Source organism: Convolutriloba macropyga, chromosome 14, assembly GCF_964194025.1.
Source record: "Convolutriloba macropyga chromosome 14, txConMacr16.3, whole genome shotgun sequence".
Classification (NCBI taxonomy): Eukaryota; Metazoa; Xenacoelomorpha; order Acoela; family Convolutidae; genus Convolutriloba; species Convolutriloba macropyga.
Genome location: NC_134481.1, coordinates 9480262 through 9505216, shown reverse-complemented (window position 1 = coordinate 9505216; position 24955 = coordinate 9480262). Strand labels below are relative to the sequence as shown.

Genomic DNA, 24955 nt, shown 5'->3' with positions numbered 1-24955 from the left:
AACAAGACAGAGCACCAATACAATCCAATCCTTGGTTTGTACAAAAAACCACAACGTCCCCAATAAGAGCCGCTATCACTGCGCGGCTATTGAAAAGACAAAAAATTTGGTTGTACTTGCTAATTGAGAGTTTATTTCCTGCTTCTTAAAAAGAGACCAAAAGATATCATTACCTAATAACAATGGGTAAATATTTTAAAAGAAATAGTCTGCGTTGATGATTAAGTATAAGGCTTGGTAAATTATGGTATGATAAATATGTGAAAACATCTTACAAAACAAGACAGAGCACCAATACAATCCAATCCTTGGTTTGTACAAAAAACCACAACGTCCCCAATAAGAGCCGCTATCGCTGCGCGGCTATTGATAAGACAAAATTTGGTTGTACTTGCTAATTGAGAGTTTATTTCCTGCTTCTTAAAAAGAGACCAAAAGATATCATTACCTAATAACAATGGGTAAATATTTTAAAAGAAATAGTCTGCGTTGATGATTAAGTATAAGGCTTGGTAAATTATGGTATGCAAGTATTTATACCGCTTACACTTCGATTTCATGTTGCGAAATCACTAAAGTACTGATATTTTTGAAGCAACCACTTATATTCTGGTCGATTCCGGTAAGAAAACAAAAAGGCTCGAGATGTTAAATAGATGTCAAAAATTGTGAAAATTGGTAACCCGAAAAGAAATGGGAACTGGTTTTGTTTTTCTTGCGAACGAAGTTTTTGTTTTCATATTACTCTGTGAACAATAATGCTCGTCTCTATATTAATAATGGTCAATGAAGACTGGTGAGTTTGGCATTGATGAACGTCTATAGAGACTTTGCGAAGTGAGACTAGCAACGGTATATAAATACCGTTTTATGCTTGTAAAAATATCAATTGTGTAACATTTTACAGGTATTTAAGAAAAATTTTTTGACAGATGAAGTAAAAAAAGAATCTCAGCTGACGCTTAAGCTATTTCAAACTAACTGCGAAAGTAGTGGGAGAATTTCGAGCTAGTTTTGAACATTACATACTAACGTCAGACGATTTGGTCACAAACGACCGCATAAAGGGGGTCCCAAAGCTAGCATGAGGTAGTCGCATGAGGACGTGCAAAAATTGGGGGAGCCAATTAAAATGGTCCTGCCATACAAAACACTATGCCGCCTCAGCAATTCTGATAAATCATGCACTTGCAGCCTCATAAGCTTTATGAGAACTGACAAATTGCAGAGCAACAAAATGCCCTCGGTCAGTACTTATTAATTCGGTTTCCGACGACTAAGTCAAATCGGTCTGACAAACACACTCAGGCCAAAAAGGCATAATAAAAAAAGGAACCAAACGATTGCCATAAACTTTGTTTGAGCAGCTAGAAGCTACTCAGCAGAAACCGAGCTCTCACATTTTCGAAATAAAGCTCTGCTCAACTTTATTTCGAAAATCTTAATCGCCGACAAAAAACCTTGAAAATAGCAAATTTTAATTAAAAAATTGCTAAAATTTGTGATACTAAAAAGCTGAAAACCATTCCATGGCCAATAAAAAACTTTCAGTAACCTATTACAAACCCAGGAGAAGGTTTCCTGCCTCCAGGGGCTAGAAAAACTTACATATCGCCAAATGTCAAAAAATTTGAAAAAAAATTGCAGATTTTATCCAAAAAATTGCTATAATTCGTTATCTTAAAAAGCTGAAAATCATTTTACAACAACTAGAAACTATGCAGTAACCTGTTAGCAAACCCTATAGGCAGTTACTTGAGACCTAGCGCCAAAAAAATGAATTGTCAAAAATTTCCAAAAAAGTTAAATTGTAAAACTTATAAATTTGGGTGCTAAAGACCAAAACATATAGCTCACAAAATGGTAAAAAAAGTAATTATGTCTTGATAAAAAACACCATTATCAACTAATACAAACCTCAAATCAGACTGCTCCAACAAAAAATTCAAAAGACGACAAAAAATTGCAACATTTTGGGCTCAAAACTCCTAAAAATGATAATTTAACCTTGAATTACGGCCTTCCCATTAGCTTCAACTTTCTAAGCACTTGAAGGACTACCAAACGCGAATAAGGGCCTCTAATGAAACTTGACGCGCTCGGCTTTACCTATTTATCCCGTTTTGAGAACTCAAAATCATGAAAAAAAAGTGTGAAAACATCTTACAAAAAAAAGACAGAGCACCAATACAATCCAATTCTTGGATTGTTAAAATAGAGCGTCAATACAATCCAATTCTTGGATTGTAAAAAGGAGATTGCATAACTAATAGCCGTCGAGAGACGCCTCTAGCAGAATCAGAGAAGAGTAAAACTAGCCTAGAGAAGTCAAGACTTCACGCAAAATGTTGAACAACCTGTGAACCAAGGCAAGGCAAAAAAAATTAAGTACGACGAAGTAAAAAAAACACAGCAGGACATGGCAGAAACACAATCTTAAAAACTGAATCAAAAAATTAGAAATACTGTACCTGGCCAGCAGATCAGTTGAACAACGCCAGCCAAAAATAAAAACGCCAGTTGAACAACGCCAACAAAGATCAAAAGTTGAGAAACAAAAATGAACAAAACTAAACAAAAAATATAAAAATTGCTAAAACTCCTGGGTTTTTACACTGAAGGCCAAACTTTGATACAATTAAATACACCCACTGACTCAAGCACAAGCCTTGAAAAAGCTCTATTGGCCGATAAAAATAGCAAATATCGAGAAAAATTTAAATTAAAAATAAAAATTGGAAAAATTAAACTTTCTTAAATTTGCAAACTATAAAATATCAAAACTCCTTCTTTTCTTCTTTTCTCTGGGCTTTGTCCAATAACTTACCATCAAGACCTAAAGATTCATTGGCCCTTAACAATTTATAAACTACAGAAAATTTGAAAACAATTGCAAATGTTAATGCGATGTTGAAGAAATTTGTGATATTGGTTTCTTCAGAACAATTTCGCTGTCTCCAGAGGCTATCAATTTATCCAATTTTAAGCCTTAAAAAGTTGCATTGGCTCATAAAGATTGATAAACAAGGAACTTGACAATAGTGTCCCAAAAACATTGAAAAAATTTAATTTTTTTAATTAAAAACTTGGTAACATTTCTAGCATTAAAAAGTCCATTCTATTGTACATAGCAACTATGCAAAAACATAACAGCAGTTCCTAGAGGAGGTTACTTAACCACTGAGAAGGAAAAGAACATACTTTCAAAACTTCAAAAAAAGGCAAATTTTATCAAAACATTGCTAAAATTTGTGATATTAAAATGTTGCAAACAACTTCAAGACCACTAAAAACCAAGCGAAAACGTATTATCAGAACCTAGATGAGATTTTTGATATCAAAATGTTGAAAACCGTTCCATTGCCATTAGAAACTATGCAGTAATTCATTTTCAAACCCTCGAGGAAGCCTCATGGCCCCTGAGGCTGGAAAAACTCAAAAACAAAATTTTCAAAAAAAAACTTGAAAAACTTTTGGAAAAAATAGTATCGTTTTTCTTGATTATGTTTGCATTACCAAGACATATTGCTAATAATATGGCCATTGCAAGTAATAATATCTTGCAAAATACCTCTATCAATTTTTCCAACAGTCAATTCCGTGCTAATCAAACAAAAAACCCAAAAAGCGTTAAAAAAAATGCGCCTTTTTCCTCAAGATCTCTTAAAAATGACCTTTCAATCTTGAATTTAGGCCTTCCTGGCAGCTTCAGCACTCTAAAAACTTCAGAGACTTCTAATGCTACCTGAGGGCTTCTAATGAAACTTAATGCCCGCTGGGCTTTACCTGTTTATTCCGTTTTGAAAGATCAAAGTTACTGAAAAATGTGTGAAAACATCTTACAAACAAACGACTGGATTGTAAAAAGATAGGAGCGCTGTAATAGCCGGCTGAAAGTTGATGCAGCTATTAATAAACAATTTCAGTCATGCGACATTAATTTGCATCAGAGTCCTTAAACTGGCTTTTGCAGTGTCTTAAAGAGTTACGCCTTTTTAGTTCTTCGATAAACAGCAAATTTTAAGTAAGCTTTTCCTGTTCTTCGCGTTGTAGTTTTTTGTCACTTTTGTCTCTTTCAGGCTTTTAAATCAACAGCTGGGTTTATGCTAGCCAGCAGATAAGTTGTTTTGTAGCTTTCGACAAGCGAGAATGTCTTTTGAAGATAGAACAATCAAAGAACTTAAATTCGCAAGATGATTGCAGCATTGAATTGCTTTTTTCTCTAAAACCGTTAACACCATGCTTTTAGCGAATCATGTGTAGTTCTCAGCTAATTTCATCTTTTGTTGACCATTTATTGTTTTTGCCTGCCTCTATCTCTTAAAAGTCAAGTAAATTTTTTGCTCTCACTATCTTCCGGTCTTGATAGGACACAGTTTTCAAATCGTTAACACCGAAAATATCAACATTAGAAACTATTGTTAGTTTTTCACATTTTCAAAATTATTGTTTCTTTGGCACGAAATGTAGTTGGTCTGTTCATTCAATTCTTTATATTTCAGGAATTGCCCTACTACCTTTTTAGCTCCATGATGTCTGCTTATTTAAATACGTTACCGGCTAATTTCAGATGAATTGCTCTCAAACGACAAGCGATGGGTTCGATTTAATAGTAGCCTGTTTGAAACCTGGATGTGCAGATGTATGCGTGGGGGAGGGTGAGCAAAAATTCACAAACAAGTTCCAACTGACGACATAAGAGTATATCATAGACTCCTAAATATGTGCATAATTCTCAGCAGCCCATGGGACTTAAGTCTTGCTGCTAGGATTTATGACCTAACTTGATTAGAGACCCAAAAGGTTTCAAAAAATCTCAATTTCCACCCCAGTATTAGAAAATTGTAGGAAATCTTGATACTAATTTATGTCGACTTCGGGTGATCAGCAAGTAGTGTCTACAAAATAACACTACAGAACCGATCCACGTACATATGTATTCAGAAATTATTACATCTTGTTGGACGAATTGGTCGCGGAAGGGAGAATTTCAGCATTTTAAATGAAAATTTTGCTCTAACGTATTTAAAGAACCAAAGGGCACGAAAGTGTGATTTCATTTGAAATTGAAGTTTTGAGTGCAATTTTGCAAATTAGTGAAAGAAAGTTTTCTCTGAAAAGTATAAAGAAGTTGAATAAAACCATATTTCTCCCTATCTGATAGCGAAGCAGCCGATTATTTATAGCGGTTTGATTCAAGAAGTCATAGTCTGTTTTTTGTCTTAAACTGGGGTCCGATAGGACTTCGGCTTCTTTGGACTTTCAAGAAGTGAGAGTCTAATTTTTTTTGTCCTTAACTTAGTGTCCTACAAAAATGGACAAAAAATAGACTTCCACTTATTTAACTCTAAGTTCGAAAATTCAAACTAAGCTCTCAGCCTCGAAGCTTTAGTTACCGATGAAATCGTACCCTGGTTTCTTTTAAATGGTAGGGAACTTATAACACAAAGTTGACTCAAATTTTTCACGATTATTTTCTTTTACTGCTATCCGAGGGCTACTAATTATCCCATAAAATTCAACAGAAATTTCATTGTATTACTAATTCTAAGATCTTTAATGAAGGATAATAGTACATGACGAAAAACTTTAAATTTTTTTTTATTTTCCGCTTAATTAATTTGAAGCAATTAAGTGTTCAATCAAATGTCACCCAAGCACTTCAATTTATTTGATTTTTAAAAACAAAACAATGGTTGATAATGTATGTCTTGGATTGTGGTCTTTAAACTTAATATATCAGTTCCTAACTATAACTTACTTAATTTTACTTTGCGGTGATGTCGAATCTAATCCAGGGCCCAATTTACTTAATTTACAAACATTCGAAGGCTACGAAAAACATAAGGCAAACGCAAACTTGCATCCATGTTTTGTATACACAAATATTAGAAGCGTTAACAACAAACACGAAAAAATTTCGTATTTTTTGCAGCAGCAGAACAGACAAACATGCTTTATTGTTACTGAAACATGGATAAACCATAATCAGAAGATACCCATGAATTTTTTAAGCAACAATCACCACTTTGTTCATCAAAGCAGATCAAAATTGACGCAGTTAACGAGAGGTGGTGGAGTAGGAATATGGGTACCAAATACATTCAAACATAAAATACGGAATGATCTCAACTCTATTAACAGAAGTTTTTTGGAATCACTATGGCTTGAAATACAAGCACCTTTTAAGGAAAAACTTCTAGTAAACGTTTCTTATTGTTCCAACAAAAACTTGGGCGAATTTTTTCTAGAAGAGTTGACATCAGAAATTTCAGGCGCATATTCAATAACAGATAATGTAATACTATTTGGAAAATATAACATCAATTTCTTCAATCAAAGAGAAAGAGAGTTATTGACAGTATTTGCTTCCAACAATGGGCTTGATATAGTAAATAAAAATACTCCAACCTGGACAAATGGAAATCAGGAAACACTGATTGATCACTGTTTAACAACAAAAAACCAAATTTTTGATACAACTGTTATCGAGCAGTTATTTGGAAGTGATCATTTTACACAAATTTTCCTTTCGTCACTGGATATCGATTATGAAAACAACAAAACGCAGTTTTTTACAGAGATACTAGCCAATTTAGTAGAGATAATCCTAACAAAACAATTGCATCCGCGGATTGGGGTCCCATGTATCAACAAAACAATGCAAACTCAACTTTTGAAAAATTTTCAAATATGTTTGAAAATATTCTGAATAATGTAGCTCCCATTAAAATAGGAGAGCCATCGTCAAAGTCAACAAAAAAGAAATGGTTATCCAGAGAAATATTGAATCTTATCAACGAAAAGCATAGGCTTTTCAATATTTGGAAGGAAAAAAGAGACGTTGACACATATAGCTCATACAAAAGAATAAGAAACCATACAAACAGACTACTTAGAAGAGCGAGTCACAATTATTCACAGAAATTGTTCGAAAGTCTTCCCGATTTAAAACAACAGTGGAAATTCATTAAAACAAAGATTAAACACGAGGATAAAAATAGCGAAATTTCTAGAATTCGGTTCAAACAAGATATTTTAAAAGACAAAAAAGAAATCGCTAACACAATTAATATTTGTTTTTCTAAATTAGGTTTATACGAAGGCAAGACAGAAAAAGTTGAGCTACCCGACTATGATTTTGACAAAACTGAGTTTTCCTTCAGACATACAACGAGAAAAGAACTGTTTACTGTAATTGATCAATTACCACAAAACAAAGCAGCGGGTCCTGGATTACTTACTACATGGTCCTTCAAGTGTAGCAAAATGTCTATTGGAACACATCTACAGTTTGCAATAAACGAATGCATATCAAAAAATGTTTTTCCCGATGTACCTAAAAAAAGCATATGTAACTCCAATTTACAAAAAAGGTGATCCACTGGAAGCAGAAAACTACCGACCAATTTCAGTTACACCGACTCTTGCAAAAATTTTTGAAAGACTTGCTCCAACAAATGCTAGAACATGTTGAAAAGTATGAAATAATCAATAAAAATCAGTTTGGGTTTCTGAAAAGAAAATCTTCGAATGATACAGTAATATCGTTGACAGAATCAGTGCACAGTTTGTTAGAAGAAAACGAAACCGTTGTTAGTATTTTCTTGGATTTGGCCAAAGCTTTCAACTCAATATCTCACAAAATTTTTCTCGAAAAAATTGCAAAATATGGATTTAGTACGGAATCAATTGCAATGCTAGAATCGTTTTTATCTAACAGAAAACAATGCGTAAAGAACGGCATTGAATATTCGAACTGGGTGACAATCAATCACGGAGTACCTCAAGGAACAGTTCTCGGACCTTTAATTTTTATACTTTATATCAACGATTTCCCAGAAAAAATGAAAAAAAAAAGAGAAGACGTTTTACAGTTTGCAGATGACACATGCATTATTTGTCATTCCAAATCTGATGAAAATCTTTTATGCGAAATTAACAGTGTATTTGAAAATACTGACAGTTATATGAGGCGAAATATGCTAACCTTAAACAGAGATCAAAACAGAAATTGTGATTTTTTCAAAAATGGTGAATCAAAAATTGAACAATTTCATTATAATGGAATTTTCATAGAGCCAAAAACAAGTTGTCGTTATTTAGTTATAATGATTGATAACAATCTAAATTTTGATATTCAGCTAAACAAAACGTTAAAAAAAATGGCAAATTCTATTAGGTCAATTTACTTAGTAAGACATTTTCTACCATTAAAAGCAAGAATCGGGCTTTTTTTTCTTAAATCACTTGTTTTGTCCCATCTCAATTTCAGTGCCATTTTTTTCAATCGTTGTCGGTTAAGTCACTTCAGAGAGTTAATAGACAAATAAATTGGGGAATAAAGGTTTGCCACCTGCGCAAAAAGTTTGACAGCGCAAGAGATCTATTATTGAAAGACAAAATTTTACCAGCAGAGCTTTTCATTAGAAACGTTTGTCTTCTTAAATTTTTTGACCTCCTCTCACAATATAAAGAGAGCAGTCGAGAAACCAAAAACTCCTCATTCAAGATTTTTGAAAAGTACGAACTGACCAATAACTCCAGAACTCTCCAGTACTTTCCAAAGAATAAGTGCCAATCCAAATGGAGTGACAGATCACTGATTAGAAATTTTTCTGGGAAGTGGAATAATTTGCCAATTGAAATCCGAAAAGAGAAAACTAAAAAGAAATTTAAGGAAAAACTAAGCAGCGAAATGGTCAAACTGCATGAACGTGTTCCAATAGATAGACAAGTAAGAGGCTTTAAAAATTTGTTCTACTGAAGTATAAAGACCAAACTATTCATATATTTACGAGGCGATTTTGAAAATGTAAATATTTAACCAAACGTTTTTGTTGTGGTTATAAATTTAAATTTACATTTTTGAAGATTTAAATATATATATATATATATATATATATATATATATATATATATATATATATATATATATATATATAGGGTCACGTATTTGCTATTAAAAACACTGCACTGCACGCACATTAAGATTTCCAATAGTGCATAAAGATAAACTGGACAAACTATTGTTACAACGATAAACAAGTAAGCACTTTCTTAGCGAAATTTGCAAAACAAAATATTCATATAGAGAATCAGTAAAAACCTGCCGTTAGTTCAAAAATAATTTTTCTTTCAATTTTCCCTTTCCATTTTGCATCCGTTTGTTAGGCAGTAAACATTATTTTGAAGCATGTTCGACAAATAAATCTGCGAATTAATACTTGAGCAACAAAACAAGTTTGGGGGACATCTAACGTAAATTTTAAGCAGTTCACATTTTTGTTATAACTAAAGTAGCTATTTTAGGCAAAAAAAGCAATCTATTAGAATACACAGGGGTTTACTCATTACATTAAAGTGCATTGGGTCAGATTCGGGCTGTCATTTTTATGAGACACACGCTCTATAAGTAAAAAGCCCCAATATAGCTTTTTCAAAATTAATATTCGAAATTAAAAACTCAAGACTCTAATACTCAAGAATTAGGGCATATACGTTTGGCACTACTTAGATGCACACTATTGATCTTTAACTAGTAAATATTCAAAAAAAAAAATAAAATTCATTAAGTGAGTTCAGAAGTCATTTTCAGAAGTCAGAAGTTCAGAAGCAGAACAAATGACGTCACGCACACAAATCTTAACTACAAAGCAGTAGAAGTCAATGGTCGCAGAAATCATCGATGAAGACGACGAATTAAACATAACCGACGGACGATTAAACTAACGTCGGACGAATCGCTCTCAAACGACCGGCGAGCGTTTGTTTTCGTTAGTAGCCAGCCACGGTTTAGTGAGATAGCTTTAGCTTGATTCGACTCTGCAATTATTAGTTTTCTAGCTTTGTTAGTAAGTAGAAAACTGATATTTTAAAAAATTGCAATATTGCAAATTTTAAAAGTTTCAAGATTTTTGTGAAATGTTCAAAACAATTTTGTGTCTCTCGATTTCTGTCAAGTAACCCATTTGCAAGATTTAAGAAGTATCGTTAGCCAATAAAAATCGTTAAACGCAGAAAAAGGACAAAAATATTCGAAAATTTTAAAAACAATTATAAAAAATTCTTGCAAATATTCGTGATATTAGTATCTTCAGAACCACTTCATTGTCTCAAGACACTATCCAATATCCAAAATTAGGCCTTAAATAATTTCACTGGCTCATGAATATCCATAAAACTTGGAACATCATAATTTTGCAAAATTGAAAAAGAAATTAAACTTTATCAAAAAAATTGCTAAAACTCGAGTCATTCAAATATTGGTAACAATTCCATTAACTCTAGAAACTATGCAGCAGCTCATTATAAAATCATGGAGGAGGGCCCTAGGACCCTGGTGCCGGAAATATAAAACAAAATTTAAAAAATTTAAAAAACTTAAAATTGCAAATACTTTTTCAAAAAATTGCTTATATTCGAGATACTAAAATCTTGAAAAACATTCCATGAAATCTAAAAACTATGCAGCAGCCTATTATCAGACCCTAGAGGAGGTTCCGTGGCTCTTGAGGCTGGCGAAACCTAAAAAATGACAAACAATTCAAAATTTGAAAATTTTCTAGCATTTTCTCATCAAATCTTAACGGAAGTATTCGGATCCCTGAGGCTGAAAAAACCTGCATAATGATAATTAATGTCCAAAAAATGAAAAAAAAAATGAAAGTTTTGTCAAAAATGCTTAAATTCTTGATGTTAAATCTTGAAACACATTCCATTACATCTAGAAACTATACAGTAACCTGTTTTCAAACCCTAGAGGGGGTTTCTTGGTTCTTGAAGCTGGAGAATCTTAAAATACAAAAATTTTCAAAAAACTTGAAAAAATTCAAGTTTTATCAGAAAAATTGCTAAAATTTGTGATATTAATAAGTTGAAAACTATTCCATGGCAAATAAAAAGTTTTCAGTAACTTATTTTTAAACCCTCACGGAGGTTTTCTGGCCCCTGCGTCTGGAAAGACGTGAATAATGAAAAATCAAAAAAATTGCAATTTTTGTCAAAAAATGTGAAAATTCGTATTGTTGAAATCTTGAAACCAATCCACTACCAATAGAAACTATGCAGTAATCTACTATCAAACCCTAGAGAAGTTTCCCTGACACCTAGGGCTAATAAAAATCAAAAAATGACAAAAATTTTCAAAAAGCCTGAAAAAAATTGAAAATTAGTATGAATTTGCGTTTCTAGCGAGCGGTTGTTCGTCAGTAGCTAGCTACAGAGGGTGTGCACCGTGGCTGATGGAGGGCGTAGGGAACAGTGGGGTGGGGGCAATAGTGGGGGGGGGGGGTCAACAGTGCGGATGTCTTCAACCTCTAAGAACAGCGCTTTACACCATAAGTTTAAGTCTCCAAAAGAGTTTGAGCTGAAAGGCTGTTAGAGCATTTAATGCCCGCTGTGCGCTGCCTGTTTATCCCGTTTTTGAGGACGAAAAGTCAAATGGGTCAGACAAAAATTCGGTCAAGCAAAAAATCGCATAAAAAAAGACCGACAGGACTAATATAATTGCTGCGAACTTCGTTTGAGAGCAATTAAAAAACACGATGTCGCCAATAATAGCCGCTATCGCTTCGCGGCCATTATTAACTCAGCTTTGCGTTGCCTTTTGCTAACCTCTCAATAACAACCGTGTGCTAGTACTCATGATCGGCACCTTTTGAACCTGCTAGTTTATCTCAATTTCTGTCGGGAGTTTTAATAACTTATGGAATCTCTGCTCATAGTTTGCTCAAGTTAGATGAGAACGTACCTTAGGTGGTTTGAATGGATAATCTGTGGGGAAATGAATTGTGAGGAAAAACACTCCACCCTGGTAAGGACTGTCGGGAGGTCCCATGATTGTTGCCTGCCAATGGAACATATCGTCTCCTACTGGACCGGCTGAACATTGTGCTGGTGGGTCTCTACCCAGGTCCTGCAACTCCTGTAGAAAAATGAAAACACCTTGGCATCAGTCATCGAACCAAAATTAACGAAAAATTGCTAAGTATCGCGATGCACTGACGGTGGTATAACGCAGCTCTAGTTATTTTAATCTACATAACAAATCAATTGTGAAAAAAATGTTGGTTTTAAGAACTTTAACAGGCAGCAATGCATCACTCCGTTTTATCTTCTATCCTACATTTTACTTCTTTGGCGTGGAGCAAAATGATTATCACAAACATTGAGTAGAGAAGAAAATCCAACCTTATTGATTCTTTTCAAAGCCATGGGTGAACTGTGAATAATTTGAGCAACGTTGATACAACGCAAATCTGAAAAGATTATTAATTTAAAAAGCAAGTTTTTATTTTTAGGCTACCTCCAAATTAACGTCAAAGGAGAACAATTTTCCCTTGTTATCCACCAAACAGCTTTCTGTACAAGATAATATCAACAAGCCCAGAAAAATCATTAAATGAAGGCTCCCATGAAAAATGCTGTCAAGCGACAGTTGCTGTTTGTTGTAGAGGATTTACGGCATCTTTTGTTGTTAATGAAGGGAGTGATAATAAAAAACAATATAAGGATTAGAACTTTTTAGTTTTAGAGCCCACGGGAAAAATCCCACAGAATCCGCCAGGTGCAGGGTTCGCTTAAAAAATATATAGACACATTCAGGACAACAAGCTCCCTTCCACTACAATCGTTCCAAGTGACGCTTCTACGCAGGGCACCGGCGTATGGAGCGTCCGCCATGGAGGCAGAGTATAGAGCCACGCAAAAGCGCGATACTTATTTTTGTCCTTATGTATATCCTAAACAAGCACATACCTGAAAATGAATTAACGAAATTCGCCCGCAATGTAGCTCGATTTCGCATATAATCCGCAATTAAGCCTAATTTAATGCTTTTGAGCATAAAAGTGATTCTTAAAGCTATATTACTACTTTTGTGAAAAGGAACCATTAATTGAGCTGGCGCGTTTATTACCAGTTTTTGAATGAAAATGAGAAATTATATAAATGCTGGTTATACAGAGAAGTATGTACTTGCTAAGTTGAAGATTCTGCAACGCAAAGAAAGTCGTGTATCGAATCTTTAACCTTAATTCAAAAAGAATTAAAGCTGCTTCCAATACGGAAGACACCATTTTCGGTTTTGAGATGACCAGTGAAAATAGATTCGGACACTCCCACATTGACAAACAAAGCCTTTTTTCAGAGAGGGATTTTTCGGGAAATACAATCAATTTTTGTGACACTGGGACGTACACTATTTATGCCAAAAAATAGATTCGACCAGTGAAAATAGATTTGGCCAAAGAAAATAGATTTGACCAGTGAAAACAGATTCGGCCACTCCACATTGACAAACACAGAGTTTTTTAAGCGAGGGATTTATCGGAAAAAAGTCAGTTTTTGTGGTACTAGGACGTACATCATATACCACATTGAAAGTCACCTGGCTGCATTCGGTGGTCTATCGAGCTGAAATAGTTAAGCATTTGTCAGAAAATTTAATTAAGATTCTAAATCTAAATGTCACTAAAATAAACAAAAAAGAAAATGCACACAAGGATTGTTGACACAATAATTGAAACAAGTGTACCGAGCGAGACACAATGTCTTGAAGCAACTGAGCCGAGAAGTGAGTGAAGTGAAACTCAGAGATTAGGTTCGTTCACTGGATCTTGAGCTGTATTAGCAGAAACGGAAAGTATTTGCAGAGCAGTTGTTTCTGATGCTGAAATGAGAGGAAAAAGCTGATAACTTGCAGATGGGTAGAAGTCTGGTATCAGTTGATGCCCGGACAATGAAAACACAAAACCGTCTGTGTGATGTCCAAGATAAACAAGACATGCCCACAACAATTGCGAAGTGCATTAAACCAATTGCAACAAAGATATGTTGCTTTTTATCATTATCGGATGTCCTCAAGAGGTCCTCAATTCTTAAGTTGGAGCCACTTAGAATTCTTTTTGCTGCAGATAAAATTTTTCGTTTTTCATTTTCTATGATTTAATTGGCTATATCATCAAAAAACCTAGCATATAGATAAAATTTTCCGTCTATAAAACGCAGTTTTTTCCTGTAGGAGCTTCTTAACTCCTCTTGTTGGTCCATTAACATGGTAAGATTGCACAGAGAATAATTTCCGTAAAATGTCAACTATGAATTGATTACAGCTTTGTTCCTGCTAAATTTGATTTAACGAGTGCCTTTTAATTGGAATTGTTCAATTTTAAACAGTTCTTTCCAATGAAAGTGTCAAATACAGTACTCAATATTTTTGCGTCTAATTACGGGTTTTCAGGTGTCAAGAACAATCCATCAATTTTTCTCCGGAAAAACCCTAAATTCTGCGTTTTTTTGTAGTTGACTCTTTATGCCGCCATTTACAGGTGTTTAATAAATTTGGACTCATTTACAGGTTGCGTCTATTTACAGATTCATAGAGTAGTATTACCTTATCAACGAACCTCTTTATGTTGGGTTTAGTTTGCTCACAAATACAAAAGCCCCGCAAGTTGTGAAAACCCATTTTCAAGGTGAACTGGTACCGTAAGCCTTTGAAAAATGAGGCAATGCCGTGTCGTTTAACGGAACGCGAAAGACATGATTGTGAGTTATTCTCGCTTTTAAAGCGTCCATTTACAGGTTTGCAATTGCGGGTGGTTGAGTTGGTGGGAGAGGGAGACAATTAAACACACGGTCCAAAAAAAACAAGGTACCTCTTCAGACCCCCTCTTACATTACTGCCAAAATTTGCCTCAAAGTTGATCTTTAAGAAAGTATTGGCGAAACGACAATTTGGTTTTTGGGTTTATTTACAATTTTACAGGCCTATTGATTTTTTTTCTGAAAAATCCCTTCATTTTTTTCTCTCTCCTTCTCTCTCTCTCTCTCTCTCTCTCTTCCTCTCAAATTATTTTTCTATTTTTACTTTTGGTTTAGACATATTGCATAATGGTAAAAGTGAAAAATTCTACCGTTGAAGTTGGAGTTTGTCGAATTTATTTTTTCCGAAAAATCCCTCCATTTCTTTCTCTCTCTCTTCCTCTAAAATTTTTTTCCTCAAAAGAGTTTGCTGAGCTATATTTACTATTAGGTAAGACACACTGCATCCGTGTGAAAAGTGAAAAATTCCTCGTCTGAAGATGGAGTTTGTCGAATTTTGTTGTTTTCCGAAAAATACTTCCTTTTTGTTCGCACTCTATCTCTTCCTCTAAATTCATTTTCCTCTGAAGAATTTGATGAGCTATATTTACTATTAGTTAAGACACACTGCATTCGTGTGAAAAGTGAAAATTCCTCCGTTGAAGTTGGAGATTGTCGAATTGTATTTTTTTCCGAAAAATACCTCCATTTTGTTCTCTCTCTCTCTCTCTCTCTCTCTCTCCCTCTAAAACTATTTCCCACTGACAATTTTGCTGAGCTATATTTACGATTAAATTAGACACACTGTATCCGTTTGAAAAGTGAAAATTTCCTCCTTTGAAGTTGGAGTATGTTGAATGTGATTTTTTTCCGAAAAATCCCTCCATTCTGCGAGCACTATCTCTCTGCCTCCCTCCTTCCCTCCCTGTCTTTTTCCCTCCCTATCTCTCCCTCTCCTCTCTAAAAATAAATCACACAAATAATAAATTCATGTATACACAATCTATGGCAGTTCATAACACTAACACATTAAGCCATTAAGCAATATTGGTAGTTTATTGTTACAGAATTACTGATTACAGAATTTTCATTCCCTGTCAATAGAGTTATTGAAATCGGATTGGATTTATGTGACCATTCGATGTTATGTCTGGCAAACAAGTGATCAGTTGACAAGAAGCTGAAACAGTCCGGAGATTACTTTGTCTTTATAGTTCTTATTTAAATCAATTTAAAGCTTTAAGAGCTTCAATACAATCGTCATTGTTTATTACAAAGTATTAAACCACTTTTATATGCTCAAAATGTGCGCATTTAATTAAGCTCGTTTGCGGATTAGAGATTTTTTAATGCAAAAGCAAAAAATAGATACCTAAATTGAGCGGAAACGTGCTACAAGACTTGTAAACTACTTTTCGTTCCAAATGTTCTTTTACAATGTATTAAAACCACTTTTCATGCTCAAAATGCGCGCATTTAATTAGGCTCAATTGCGGATTAGAGATTCTTTGAATGCGAATAATAGATACTTAAATTGAGCGGAAACGTACTACAAGATTTGTCATCTACATTTCGCACCGAATGTTCTTTTATTTCGCAAAATTGGCGGAACCCCTTTTGCGAAAAGTAAGATACAATGGATGTCATCTGTTTTCGTTCACTGTCTGTAACTAATTTTTGAGCCAAAGAAAATGCACACAAGGATTGTTGACACAATAATTGAAACAAGTGTACCGAGCGAGACACAATGTCTTGAAGCAACTGAGCCGAGAAGTGAGTGAAGTGAAACTCAGAGATTAGGTTCGTTCACTGGATCTTGAGCTGTATTAGCAGAAACGGAAAGTATTTGCAGAGCAGTTGTTTCTGATGCTGAAATGAGAGGAAAAAGCTGATAACTTGCAGATGGGTAGAAGTCTGGTATCAGTTGATGCCCGGACAATGAAAACACAAAACCGTCTGTGTGATGTCCAAGATAAACAAGACATGCCCACAACAATTGCGAAGTGCATTAAACCAATTGCAACAAAGATATGTTGCTTTTTATCATTATCGGATGTCCTCAAGAGGTCCTCAATTCTTAAGTTGGAGCCACTTAGAATTCTTTTTGCTGCAGATAAAATTTTTCGTTTTTCATTTTCTATGATTTAATTGGCTATATCATCAAAAAACCTAGCATATAGATAAAATTTTCCGTCTATAAAACGCAGTTTTTTCCTGTAGGAGCTTCTTAACTCCTCTTGTTGGTCCATTAACATGGTAAGATTGCACAGAGAATAATTTCCGTAAAATGTCAACTATGAATTGATTACAGCTTTGTTCCTGCTAAATTTGATTTAACGAGTGCCTTTTAATTGGAATTGTTCAATTTTAAACAGTTCTTTCCAATGAAAGTGTCAAATACAGTACTCAATATTTTTGCGTCTAATTACGGGTTTTCAGGTGTCAAGAACAATCCATCAATTTTTCTCCGGAAAAACCCTAAATTCTGCGTTTTTTTGTAGTTGACTCTTTATGCCGCCATTTACAGGTGTTTAATAAATTTGGACTCATTTACAGGTTGCGTCTATTTACAGATTCATAGAGTAGTATTACCTTATCAACGAACCTCTTTATGTTGGGTTTAGTTTGCTCACAAATACAAAAGCCCCGCAAGTTGTGAAAACCCATTTTCAAGGTGAACTGGTACCGTAAGCCTTTGAAAATGAGGCAATGCCGTGTCGTTTAACGGAACGCGAAAGACATGATTGTGAGTTATTCTCGCTTTTAAAGCGTCCATTTACAGGTTTGCAATTGCGGGTGGTTGAGTTGGTGGGAGAGGGAGACAATTAAACACACGGTCCAAAAAAAACAAGGTACCTCTTCAGACCCCCTCTTACATTACTGCCAAAATTTGCCTCAAAGTTGATCTTTAAGAAAGTATTGGCGAAACGACAATTTGGTTTTTGGGTTTATTTACAATTTTACAGGCCTATTGATTTTTTTTCTGAAAAATCCCTTCATTTTTTTCTCTCTCCTTCTCTCTCTCTCTCTCTCTCTCTTCCTCTCAAATTATTTTTCTATTTTTACTTTTGGTTTAGACACATTGCATAATGGTAAAAGTGAAAAATTCCACCGTTGAAGTTGGAGTTTGTCGAATTTATTTTTTCCGAAAAATCCCTCCATTTCTTTCTCTCTCTCTTCCTCTAAAATTTTTTTCCTCAAAAGAGTTTGCTGAGCTATATTTACTATTAGGTAAGACACACTGCATCCGTGTGAAAAGTGAAAAATTCCTCGTCTGAAGATGGAGTTTGTCGAATTTTGTTGTTTTCCGAAAAATACTTCCTTTTTGTTCGCACTCTATCTCTTCCTCTAAATTCATTTTCCTCTGAAGAATTTGGTGAGCTATATTTACTATTAGTTAAGACACACTGCATTCGTGTGAAAAGTGAAAATTCCTCCGTTGAAGTTGGAGATTGTCGAATTGTATTTTTTTCCGAAAAATACCTCCATTTTGTTCTCTCTCTCTCTCTCTCTCTCTCTCCCTCTAAAACTATTTCCCACTGACAATTTTGCTGAGCTATATTTACGATTAAATTAGACACACTGTATCCGTTTGAAAAGTGAAAATTTCCTCCTTTGAAGTTGGAGTATGTTGAATGTGATTTTTTTCCGAAAAATCCCTCCATTCTGCGAGCACTATCTCTCTGCCTCCCTCCTTCCCTCCCTGTCTTTTTCCCTCCCTATCTCTCCCTCTCCTCTCTAAAAATAAATCACACAAATAATAAATTCATGTATACACAATCTATGGCAGTTCATAACACTAACACATTAAGCCATTAAGCAATATTGGTAGTTTATTGTTACAGAATTACTGATTACAGAATTTTCATTCCCTGTCAATAGAGTTATTGAAATCGGATTGGATTTATGTGACCATTCGATGTTATGTCTGGCAAACAAGTGATCAGTTGACAAGAAGCTGAAACAGTCCGGAGATTACTTTGTCTTTATAGTTCTTATTTAAATCAATTTAAAGCTTTAAGAGCTTCAATACAATCGTCATTGTTTATTACAAAGTATTAAACCACTTTTATATGCTCAAAATGTGCGCATTTAATTAAGCTCGTTTGCGGATTAGAGATTTTTTAATGCAAAAGCAAAAAATAGATACCTAAATTGAGCGGAAACGTGCTACAAGACTTGTAAACTACTTTTCGTTCCAAATGTTCTTTTACAATGTATTAAAACCACTTTTCATGCTCAAAATGCGCGCATTTAATTAGGCTCAATTGCGGATTAGAGATTCTTTGAATGCGAATAATAGATACTTAAATTGAGCGGAAACGTACTACAAGATTTGTCATCTACATTTCGCACCGAATGTTCTTTTATTTCGCAAAATTGGCGGAACCCCTTTTGCGAAAAGTAAGATACAATGGATGTCATCTGTTTTCGTTCACTGTCTGTAACTAATTTTTGAGCCAATTCTATCAAGTCGGAAATGTTGGGGTATACCTCCGCATCGTAATGACTGACAAAGGTGTATCACGAATTCTCGGATAGGAGCTAAAATGAGATGGAACCCTGCACCTGGCAAACTCTCTGTCTTTGTGGCTGCTGTAACCCTGCCAAGAAATTTGTGCCAGCTGAAAACTGAAGAGTGAATTTCACCCCTGGTCTCGTCCTAAAGCCTGTCTACTATACTATTACTATTACGTGTTCACGTCCGAATGTGAATCTTCTTTATATGCAGAGAAGGAATTGTCAATTAAAAAGTAATTTGATGTATTCACGAACGTTTTCGAAAATTGCGTTCATCGTCAGGTTTACTGAAACCTGATTTCACAGTCGAATAGCACTATTTACAAAGTTTAAAAACTCGTCATTGACTCCATCTGTGGAATTCCACGAAATAAATTAAGATAAAAAAATTTTGGAATTACAGAATTAAAATGAATTTACAACGTTTAATTTACATTTAATACACCAAGAATTTTTGATCTTTCTTCCGGAATTTGTGCTATTACAGGGTAGTTTGTTTTCAAGTCATCAAAAGCAGTTTACTTTTATTCCTATCTAGTGTTATCCTTTACTAGTTGAGGTAGGCAAAATTTCGAATAAACTTTTGTTGTCAAATGTTAAACGCGAATGCAAAGATGATGAACATCATCCGAATAACACAAAAAAGTGTAACGAAATCATATTTTGCGCCATTTTTGTCTCAAATGTTCAACGAAAATGCAAACTCAATCATTGTTTTTAAAGACATAAAAACCTATTATATTTTGATAGCAATTTCTTTCAAGATCGAAAATTGGGTGGAGTTCATCAACTTCAAATTTGGGTATCTAGTGGGTAACCCTCATTTATTATCTCAACTTCAAGTTGCAAAGACCACGAGTCAAATGGATCAATGGTGTAAAACATTTCTCAGAAATCGGAACGGCGAGCTGTAGCAATAGTCTTAAAAATTGAAGTTTTACTTAGAAAAACTAGGGGGCGCTTTCTTAGTTCTGACGTTGTATAGTTCCGCCACTTTCGGTTAAGGTAAAATATCTTCTCCAAGTTAATCCAATTTTTTTAGACGGGAGGGAACTAGAGAGGAGAACTACCCGAGTTGAGTATTTCGCCGGATTCAAACATAAGAAATTGTCGGTGTTCGTCGCTTTTACTTCGCCAAAACCGATCAAAGCCCTTACGTTTTTTTCGTCGGATTGATCGGTTTTTTTCGGCATTTAAACATAAGAACCGTGGGTCTCCGTCGGTTTCAAACGTAAATTTTTGAAAATGGGTAAAACCGTTCTTAGGTGAGCAGACTTTTGAAAACGGTAATTACATCAATTGGATACGGTGCCGTAGAAAACTTATTACGCCCTTATACGGTGTCGAACAAAGTTTTGAAAGTTTCCTACGGCAGCGCATAAGTCTTAGTAAGTTTTCAAAGGTAGGTAACCTGGCTTTCGACAAAACCGACAATAACCGACAAGAACCGACGAAAACCGACGCCTCTTACAAGCTAAACCGACTATTTTGACAAAACCGACAAAAACCGATAAAACACTGTCAAAAACCGACGCTTCTTACAAGCAAAACCGAAGAAACCGACGAAAACCCACAGAAACCGACGCTTCGTACGTCGTTTTCGTCGGTAATTCTCAACGCGGGTATGTCTAATTCGTGATAAAGTAACATGGGAGACAGCTTCAATTTGACCAGTCTCGTTTTATTCCGGTATTCAGCTACAGCATTTTTGTTCTTCCAAGACTTCACCTCTATCCAAAGAGCAAAGCCCAGCACAAGTTATTGAAGAACATTGATGTCCCTGCTAACGAGGAAATCATTCTGTGACACGATGCCATGAATTACTGAATTTCCAACCAAACTTCTGACCCGCGTCCCCCACACTGCGCTGACGAACTCGTCGCCGAGCTTCAAGAGATGAAAAAGCTGGTTGGGATCGTCTACTATCAGAGATCTGGAACCCCTAAGACCTTCCGAAACCTGACTGCCCCGAAGATACCAACACTGAACATCGTCAAAGAGCTGATCTCTAAGCACAAGCAAAAAGTTTAGACTTTGCTAAACGAATACCTGAATTTCCACCAAGATTTCAGGTTGGAGATCAAAATCCTGACAAAAGTTCAGAAGCACAGTGAGAATATCCGAAACATCAAGCAGAAGAACCAAAGACCCCCCAAAACGAAACGAGAGAAAGGCCTCAAGTGACGGTAATTAGACTTGTTCAACTGTTTTTATTTAACGGTGTCCTGGATTTGTTTCCAGGTCTAAGTTACTTAAAGGTTTCCTGTTTCCCTTGTTTTTTTACCAATAATTGTCCTTGATTAACTTCTCAGGCTAGACCTTTCAAAACGGGTGGAAGTTGTAAAACATGCAAGTCAAGGAAATCAAGCAACGAGAAGACCTAATTCTGCGTGGCCTGCAACAAACAAATGCAACTCACCTCGGAGCGCACGGCGTTTTCCAACGTTGCAATAAATAACATAAAAGAACTGGGCAACAATTGCATGTTTCTGTGCAATATGTGTGCTGACAACGGCAAATGTGATGTCTTCATCCGATGCCGTACTCAAGCGAAGATCGAGATTGAACTATCTCTTCCGACATAATTGATGAAAAACTGCTGAATCATGAAAACAAATTCACCGAGCTTATTGATCTCAAAATTGGAAACCTGATAAGGCCGTCATTCAACAAAATTGAAAAAAACTGTGCAAATATTACGGCCAAAAATAGCAAGAAAACAACACTCGCACATTCTCCGCAAACAATTCCGACCAAAAAGACAGATTTTAACATCTCCTCCAGCTTTCAATTCCAGGGGATTCCTGAAGATCACAAGAAAACAATCAATGGGAACCTTGTTATCACTACTGAAGCGTCAAAACGATACCCAAGACCTTCGAAAATGACCGAAGCGTATCAGGAAGTTCACCAAAGAGCAAAATAGGCCGAGAAAATTTTTTATTACAGTAGGAAAAGAATATCATATATGAGAAAACTTATCTGGGCCAAATGCCTTGAAAAACGAGAAGAACTTGCACGGAACATTTATTTGCTACCTGCACTGACAAAGTACGAAACTAAGAAAGAAAACCAAATTCTTAAGAAATGAAGAGAACTGCTTGATGAGAGCTTCCCATGAACACAAATCAAGGTGCAAACTTTCAAACTCCTTAACGATGAAAAGAAAGTGGAAATACCAAAAATGACTGCAACTGAGACTTCCAGCATCTGACTAGACAGAGTCAGCTAACTACTCAAAACCGCCAAAAGATTCATTAACTTTGAGAGACCACACAAATTAACTAATGCAATGCTGACACAAATTACAGCATATTTAGTGTGACTGAGAGTTGTTTGACTGACAAAAATGACTGAATTTCTATTGACTGACTTTACAATTTATATTGCAGATAGACCGTCTTATGGAAATAAAACGAGCCCGATGGAGGCGTTCTAATTTTGGTCAAAGAATCGATCAAATCAAAAGTATCTTTCGACAACCTTCCGGACTGTTGCCTTCAGTGCCACATTCAACTCGATTCCAATGATCTAACCACCAAAATTAATTACTCACCCCATTGTGCAGTCTTTGTCGTTACTCCGTCGCTGACTTCAATGCACTACTGGGAACAGTCTCGACTTCCAAACCCTCCATAATCCTTAGGGACATAAATTTTCCGCACACAAATTGGGAAACAATGCTCAGCACGGACTCTTTCGAACAAAAAGTGAAAGAACTTTGCTGAAAATGTTACCAGCAGGCCATCAACTTCCCCATTTGTGGCGACAGAAATCTTGACGTAGCACTCTACGCGCTTTGTTGTGCAAAGGCAGTGAGAGACACTGCTTTCACTCGATTGTACGACTGCTCTGATCATTGTACAATCAAATTAAAATTGGAAGACATAAAAACAAAAATGAATCGATGTATTCAAGACTTCAATAGCAAAGGATCTGCTGACTTTGATTGTATCAGAGATAACGTCGAACAGTTTACTTTTGCAGCAACATATTTCTCAAATATCGACAACACCTTTATCGAACTGTATAAGTACTTCGACGACGCGGTAAACATTTATGTACCGAGATACCGACCAAACTTGCCTCCCTTGGATTACCCCCGCTACTTCTTTTCTACTGAAAAAATGAGACTCGAAGGCGGCTTTTATTATCAAAGCCAACAAACTACCGATGAGAAAAAATTATCTTTCTCGAGAACAATCTTGCGGAAGCATGTGTAGAAGATAGGATGGTGTACCTAGAAAAAAATAATGGGAGCCCGCAACACCAGCGCCATTTTCAAGCACTTGAAGAGTCTCAAGGAAGCATCAAGCCTGCCGCTTACCATAGAATGCGACATCCAAACCAGTCAAAATGCCTTCGAAAAAACCGAATTTTTAAACAATTAGTTTCATTTGGTTTTTTCAATTTAAATCCCTTCAATTTCCATAACCTTCCTGTTAGAGACTCTTCGTTAAAAAACTTTGACATATCCAAATCCAAAATTTGAACCATTCTTTTGGAACTTGAACAAAAGAAACAAAAAGTTTTTTTACAGTTATTCGCCAAATCCGGTTCAGACATGATACATGCACTCGTTGTGATGCTCAAGAACATCAACAGATTACAAAAAAACCCACCTACTGAACAACTGCCGCGGAAACACCAATCAACAAAAAACCTGAAAATTACCTCGTCAAAAACTATTGGCTTTAATCACTATCAAACATTGACCCCAAAATAGTTCAAAAATGTGTGTATGTTGCCTTGTAGGACCATTTCTCAAAGTTTCTCACCACCCATCACCAGTCGCAAACATGTTGTCTTTTCTGCGACAGACTCTGTCAAAAAAGCGCCTTGACGACGATAGTAGCAGTGAATTTGTTGCCTTCTCAAATGACTTCTCAAAAAACTTTTATTGGATAACGAACTTTGAATAACTATACAGAATAGCGGAAATCGGCATCGCATGATGCATTTTTGAGGTCTTAATTGAAAACCTGACAAACTGGAAGCGATTTGTGAGAGTGGAAAATGTCTGCTCGCAGGTGAAAGATGTTAATAGTGGTGCACCTCAAAGACCTTACTAGGGCACTTGTTGTTTTGTATATTCATTATTGATCTATTTGAGGCCGTAATTTTTAGTCAAAGCTATCTTTTTGCGGACGATCTCAAATTGCTTTCAATCAAACTCACGCCAATTCAGAGAGTCATGCATTCCATCAAAAACTGGGTTAGCTCAAAGAAAATGGAGTTTGCCTTGGACAATTTTGCCAAAGTTGCCCCCCGTAGTGATAATCACTCCTTCGATCTCTTCGGTGTAGGCCTGAATAGTGAAAACACAATTAGAGAATTGGGAATCCTAGTGACCTCAACCGAAACTGGAACACTCACATCAACAAACGGATAGCCAAAGCAAACATCGTCCTTTATTTACTCCGAAGAAACATTGCCTGTAATGTTAGCATGACAGTTTCTCTACAAACTTTCCTCTACAAATCGCTGATACTGCCAATTCTACTTTACGGCATCCAGTGCATATGTTTGTCAAGGAAAAATAATTCCATTGAGGATAATTAACAAATGAAAGTACTGAAGTGGATCTGTAGAACTGGTTCATAATTTCGACAGATCAGAATGTTGAATATTGTCCCGCTACCAATGTACATACAGATAGTAACTTTTTGCTGCTTTCACAGCTCTCAAATGAACCAAAAACAGCATCCAAATATTACTAACATAGGATTTGTTCTCGCGATCGAATGAACTGTTCCAATTGCCAAACACTAAGATGAAAAAATTCGGAAAATACTCGTCTTGCGCACATCTCGACTGGCCAACAAAGTAAACCACTTGATTGATTTCA

General features: G+C 35.5%; 1 protein-coding gene across 1 annotated transcript in view; it reads right to left on the bottom strand.

Moving 5' to 3' along the window:
* Positions 1–24955, bottom strand: part of LOC142353271 (ubiquitin-conjugating enzyme E2-17 kDa) — a 140229-nt gene that overhangs the window by 4559 nt on the left and 110715 nt on the right. Inside the window, exons 2-3 of the mRNA XM_075405502.1 lie at positions 12193–12262; positions 11753–11926 (exon numbers count right to left, since the gene is read on the bottom strand). Of these exons, the coding sequence (XP_075261617.1) occupies positions 11753–11926; positions 12193–12216 (198 nt within the window). The 5' untranslated portion in view covers positions 12217–12262. The remainder of the gene's footprint in view (positions 1–11752; positions 11927–12192; positions 12263–24955) is intronic.